General features: G+C 36.9%; 1 protein-coding gene across 1 annotated transcript in view; it reads left to right on the forward strand.

Moving 5' to 3' along the window:
- LOC110460443 (DNA-directed RNA polymerase I subunit RPA43-like) overlaps positions 1-3,761 on the forward strand; it is a 6,917-nt gene extending 3,156 nt beyond the window's left edge. The window contains exons 2-3 of the mRNA XM_021513342.1: positions 1,648-1,992; positions 2,940-3,761. Of these exons, the coding sequence (XP_021369017.1) occupies positions 1,648-1,992; positions 2,940-3,681 (1,087 nt within the window). The 3' untranslated portion in view covers positions 3,682-3,761. The remainder of the gene's footprint in view (positions 1-1,647; positions 1,993-2,939) is intronic.
- The last annotated feature ends 2,898 nt before the right edge of the window (positions 3,762-6,659 follow it).

Consider the following 6,659-nt stretch of genomic DNA (forward strand, 5'->3'; position numbering starts at 1 on the left):
TCTTTCTCAAATTTTAAATGTAGGTTCCCCTTGATCCCTCGTTGTGTATGTTATATTTTGAGACTGATCATAAAAACAAAATGGATTAAAAGAAGAACTAAACAGATCTTTCTCATATTGCAATGATCGATTCTATTTCTTTCACATTAAGTACTGTACTAGTAAATATGTGAAATGACAAACTCACTTTGAAGGTTGGCTTTCATACACATCAGTATTAAGTTTAGATCAAAAGTTACCTCAAGGTGCATTTACTGTTAACATGACTCGATCAAACAGATTAGAGGAAAGAAGAGAAAAGATCGAACTGACAAAGAACTAATGAAGATGGTACAAAGGTGGGCGCCAAGATCCCTCTGGGATCTCTTGTTTTTAGTTTTGAGGGTCAAAATCCCTTTTTTGAGGTTTAATATCCCAATACGGGGGTTAATGAAAACCTAGGCAGCAGGAACAAAAAGAGTGCGAGTCCACCACAGATTGAACCAATGACCTCCAGCTTATTAATTGAACTGGTCCAAAATAACTGACTATCTCGTCTTAATAAAATTTTGATGTGCTGGTATTTCTCTGTATGTTATTTGAGTTATATCCCCTAGTATGTAAAGAGGTGTCATTATCAGCACAGAGGAATATTTTACTGATTATTGTTCCTCAGAAAAATGTGTACTGTTCTTAACTGATATAGATATTTATCAAAGGTTTTCCTTAAACCTAAAAGTAATGATCCAACCCTATTACAGTAGTAATGTAGCAGAACATGACTGGGTCGCTTGCTGGCAACCAGGTACACTATAGCTTAGTTGGTAAGAGCATCCACCTTGAGTTCCCAGGCATGACTACCTGTTTGGATGTTGCATTCTTAGCTCCCTGGCCCGAAGGAAGCTAATGCTGTATTGCGGCTTCAATCGTCCGTCTGTCATCCGTTTGTCAACTTTTTCTTTTGAACAACTTCTGAAGAAGAACTAGATGACCTAGGGTCATGATATTTGGCCAGCAGATACCTGGGATGAAGTGCTATAAAGTTTCCTCATTAAAATCACATCAACCTAATTTCAAGGTCACAGGGGTCAAATATGTTAAAAACTTCAAACAACAATATCTTAAGAACCATTTGGTCTCGAGTCGTGCTAGCCGGAGTCAAAGGTCAATACGGGTTATATCTATCAAATTAAATTTTCAAATTTCAAACAACAATATCTTAAAAACTGTTTAAAAGATGTTAAAATGTCTTGTGTTCTAGTTACCAAATTTGTTTTGAAGTATATGTCAGTTTCATGTAACAAAAGAAACAGGTGAGCGATACAGGCCCTCTGGCTCTTGTTATGCATATTTAATGAGATTACAAACTTGTGATTGGTTTGGTTTCCATGCAATAACTGCTGTACTAATGGGTCAATTTTAACAAAATTCATTATGCACATATATACTGACATGTCTCGGGCTGAATTTGATTATTAATGTGAGCCATGCATATTAACACACCATTAACATGGTTTCATTAGACTGCATCTAAAATGTACAGAAATTATACAGAATGTGTAAAAGACATATTAACATTAATGTGTTAGGAGTTAATTAGGGATGATTAAACAGCTATGGATTGATTCACTCTACTTGTCTGTAACCATTCCTCTTTTTCTGTTACAGCTTGGATGGTATCCTAATCGCATATAGCAGCATTCATCTTCTACAAAGGCTGGGGCGAATATTAGACGATCAACCCTACATCCATTTTAACATTCAGGCAGACTTTGTTGTATTCAAGCCTGTCATTGGCTGTCTTCTAAGAGGTGTGGTGAACAAAGTTAGCAAGAATCACATTGGCTGTCTTGTTCACAACTGTTTCAATGCATCGTTGGCACGACCTGCTCAAGCAGGGAAAAGATGGCAGGGCGATGACTTGGTCATAGGGGATGAGTTTGTCTTCCAAGTAATACATGTTCACTCGCACAACAAGTTCCTCTCCATAAAAGGCAAATTTACAGATGAAGGGTAGGTACATTTTAATATGAAACATTTCAATACAGTTAACACTGGTGCCGTGGACCCATTCCTTTGGTGAACTTGGTACATTTTGAAATGTAATGATATATTTCCAATAAATGATACATTTATTTATTATACTTGGGGTGTAAAAATGGAGCCCATGATGATATTCACCAAAAAAACATTTGTAGAAAAAATCTTGTTTCCATCTAAAAGATCGGGTCGAAAACGTCACAACCTTCCAATATGAAAAATTGCAAGTTTGGATTGATCTCCCTTTTGTGAAGTTAACTAAGTTGTAGAAGTATTGTACATATAGTATTTTTAATAACTCCTAATCTTCACAATTACAAAAATTGACATTCACACCAATATTTACAGATTATAGCACAAATATCCACACAAATTTTAACAGATAAGAGCAAAGATACAAACATGCAAACCCTTACAATTTTATCATAATCCTTACATATTTGATCCCATGATACTATAACAAACATTTTTTTGTACAATTTTTAAAAAATCTGGATTTTTGTTTGTGAAGTAGGTCTGTTTTACGGAATTTCTTAATATAAGTGTGTCCTAATCTTGAGTGGCAAGATGTTTAAGTTACTGGGTAATGTATCTGAGGTATCCAAACCAATTCTTACAGATTAGGGCTTGGATACCTGTACCCTCTGGGCCTCTTGTATAATGCTTGCTTGGCATGAAGAAAAGAACACACGAATGCTAGCAGGAATAGCCCCAGGATCAATATACATGATTAACATATCTCAACCAGATTTGCTATGCAGCTTCCTTCTTGGGTCAAGGAAGACAGCCTAAAATGAGGAAATTTCTACTATACTACTTTTAATGAAAAGACATTTTGTCATGATTACTTAAATATCCAGACATTTCTCTTGTTTGTATCCTTCTTCAACTTTACCTTAAAAAATAATATCTATTTGTAGAATCTTGGAAACATCTGGCAAGAAACGTACCAGGGATGACATCGACCAAATCACAGAAGCAGGAGATGTTGTGGACATGGCAACAGTTGGTAGTCATGGCAAGGAAGAGGAGAACATTACAGATAGTGTCAAAGCTAAGTCAAAATCTAAGAAAAAGAAAAGGAGAAAGAATCCTGACGAAGGAGAGAATCAGGTAGAGGAGGGTATGGATGTCAATCCTACAGAGACTGGTGAAACACCAGACACCCAGGACGATCATTCATCTCGCAGGAAACATAAAAAGAAAAAAGCCAAGAAGGAAAGACCTGATCCAACTATCCAGAATGGGATTGGTGAGAACGATCACCTGGCAAAGAGTCCAGACACAAGTTTACTGTTCAATGAGGAGATCATGGCAACAGAAAAACAAAACTTTTCACTAGACATTTCTGGAGTGCATTTCTTGGATCACTCCCCTATAGATAGTAGTACATGTAAAAAGAAAAAGAAAGACAAAAAAAAGTCTAGAAAGTGGGGACAGGATCCCGATAAACTGTGTGAGGATGGCGAAGAGTCCTCGAAAGGAAACATTTTACCAGGAAATAGGTTGACAGATCAAGTTGAGTTACCAGCACAAAAGGGGACTGATGATGGTCAGCAGAACTCACCTTTGTTATTTTCCAGCCAAGAGGAACCATTCACTTTTAATAACAAAAAACATAAAAAGTCCAAAAAACATAAAAAGGGGAAAGGAGTTGACTAAACATAGCATGTCTGTTTTGCATTTTGTTTTCCTGCAATTTTCAGTTGTTATGATTTTAACTAAATAAATACATACATAAACATATCAATTGTTTACTCGATGAAACTATCAACCTTGACTGTTAAAATAATTTCAATGCATGGAAGAGCTGAAATAACATTTGATGCTTGACTGAAAGATTCACAAAAGGTAAACCTCAGGTCAGTTTAAATAGGCAGATAGATCAAATACACTTTTTGTGTCGCCTGCGAAAAGCTGGCGACACATAGGTATTGCTATGTCGGTGTCGGCGGCATCGTCCGCACAGAAGTTTTTGTGCGATAACTTGAGTTTCCTTGGGCCGACTAAACTCAAACTTCATGCAGTGCTTCCTTTCCAAAAGTGCTTGCTTGGGAATGCCTTTTCATGTCCGAAGGTCAAAGGTCAAGGTCACTTACTATAAATAGAAACTCTGTTTTCGTGCGATAACTTGAGTTTCCTTGGCCGTTCAAACTCAAACTTCATGCAGTGCTTCCTTACCAAAAGTGCTTGCTTGGGATTGTTTTTCAGGCCGAAGGTCAAAGGTCTAGACCACTGTTACTATAAATAGAAAATTTGTTTTCGTGCGATAACTTGAGTTTCCTTGGGCAGATTATATAACAAAATGATGCCATCCAAAAACATAATCTATGATTATTGCTTACTTTTAACATTATTTCTTGAAATGAAAAGTGTATTTATTTCTTCGTAATCTCCCAGCTTCCTGCGCAGGCGACACATCCACTTCACAGGAACTATTGTTGAACAATAAAAATAATAATTTTCTGTCTAGGGATAGTTCGAACCCTGCTTACATACATTTCGGATTGTTCGATTGTTGTGAGGGGCTGCAGTGACCAAGTGGTTAAGGCATCTTGACACTCTGCTACCACTTGCCCTCCATCACTAGGTTGCGGGTTCAAGACCTACGTGGGGCAGTCGCAAGGTACTTGGTTTTTCTCCGGGAACTCCGGCTTTCATCCACCAACAAAACGTAGCACATACTCAAATGAGCATAGCTGTTAATAGGACGTAAAACACAACCAAACTAAACCAATGTTCAAACACACAATTTGACTACTGAAATTACGTAATTATTGATTGAGGTTGGTTATCAGCGATGCAATAACAGCCTTGCGAAACTCGCGAAATTATATTCGTATTCCAACTCTGATAATTGTATTAACATATATTTGTGTATGCCATTCTGCTCCAGTAGTTGACATATCACATTTTCATCTTCTCAAGAACAGCAGACTAACATTCAAGATATTTGTCCTGTAGCTTCTGACAATGATATTTTTTTGTATATAGGCCGGAGCAGAGGAGGCTGGGTATTAATACTAGTACTAAAGGGCTACCAACTCTGATCAGTGACCTACCTTGACTTACTCTTATGGTCACCATGGTCTTTTGATTTAAAAACCTCAGGTGACTTGATTCTTTTAAAGATCCAGAGAGCCTAGAGTAACAAAATTTGTCCTATAGCTTATTTAAAAGAGAAGATCTAATTCACAAGTGTAAAATGTGTCATTATAACTACCTGTTAAGATTCCATAGGCCTAGAGCACATGTAGTGATATATTTGGCATGGATATCTATATTGTTTTCATGTAAAAAATCACCGTCATTATCTTCATTTCTCATTTTCAAAATTTATCTGTAGTGTATAAAGTTAGCTTTCAAAAAAGTTTGCACTTCATTTGAACACAAGATTGACTGAAATCTCTTTAATTAGTCCATCACAGTCAACTGTATAAATTCCATCCATTTACCCAGTATATAAATGCCAGAGAATCACTGTTTATGTTGTTAGAGCTTAGGCAAAATAGCATATGTATGTTTCAGGTCCTCCGACAGACCCTAGGTTTTACCTCCAAAGAAAGAGAGATTCAACACTCGTAATGTATAAAATTAGGTAGTGCTCTTGGGAGGATCATCAAGGGGATTGACGAGAGATCTTTACTTATAAAATATACAAGGAAATGACAGGATTCTCAATACCACAGAACGTCTTTGTTGTTTATTTCCCATCAACATGGTTTGACTGCTATGCAGCCATCATCAGAACTGTCGGAAGAAGGATGTAAATGTGATGTCATGCGCGGTTTTCAAGTTTTGCTAGTTCTGTAGCAAATCAATTTGTCATCACTGCAGTTGGAATATGTAAACAGGAAATAAGCAACAAAGCTGTTGTTGTGGTGTTAAGGAACTTAGCACCGTACTTTTTTTTTTTATCAATTATTTTTCCAACAGTTTTAGCACCGTATGTTTATGAAGATTTGAAATAAATCAAAGGGAGGTAATCATTATACAGGAAAGGCTTGACCAATGGCAGCACCTGGGTTTTGGTAGCTATGGATTTTGTATTTGGATCAGAGATATAGATGGGGACTGATAATGGTAGGGGAAAATGACAGATAAATCATAGATACTTGAATCGAAGCCAGGTACACCAGAGGGTTATCATTTTATTACACCACATGTGGCTGCCGTCATGATGTCTCCTATCAAATCCAGGACTGAAATATTCTAGTTGGAAGTCAGATCATGATTACAACAGCAAAATTGATTCAATATTACCATGTGGTCGACAAGAGCAATCCCAAAACTGACATGATACAAATATTAAATACGACATGTATGCTTCGCAAGCAGTTAAGGCTCATGTGTTGCTACAGAGGAAAGAAAATCATTGTGAATTAAAAATAATCATGTTTGACAGAGAGGTTGGTACTTGCCTGGCTATTGTTATCAAGTTACAAAACTGAAAAGAAGGAGTCTTTGGTAGCTTCGATTTGAAGTTTTTTTGCTACACCCTCACCATGTAATAGAAAACTCTCTTATACAGAAACTCCAAAGCTATCTGATCAACAAAAACAACAGAAAAAGTACATGCAGAGAATCCACTAAACCCGAGAGGTGGGAAAGAGGGGGGAATTGTTCCTATGGGTTGCTAT

The sequence above is a fragment of the Mizuhopecten yessoensis genome, unplaced genomic scaffold, assembly GCF_002113885.1.
Source record: "Mizuhopecten yessoensis strain PY_sf001 unplaced genomic scaffold, ASM211388v2 scaffold10401, whole genome shotgun sequence".
Classification (NCBI taxonomy): Eukaryota; Metazoa; Mollusca; class Bivalvia; order Pectinida; family Pectinidae; genus Mizuhopecten; species Mizuhopecten yessoensis.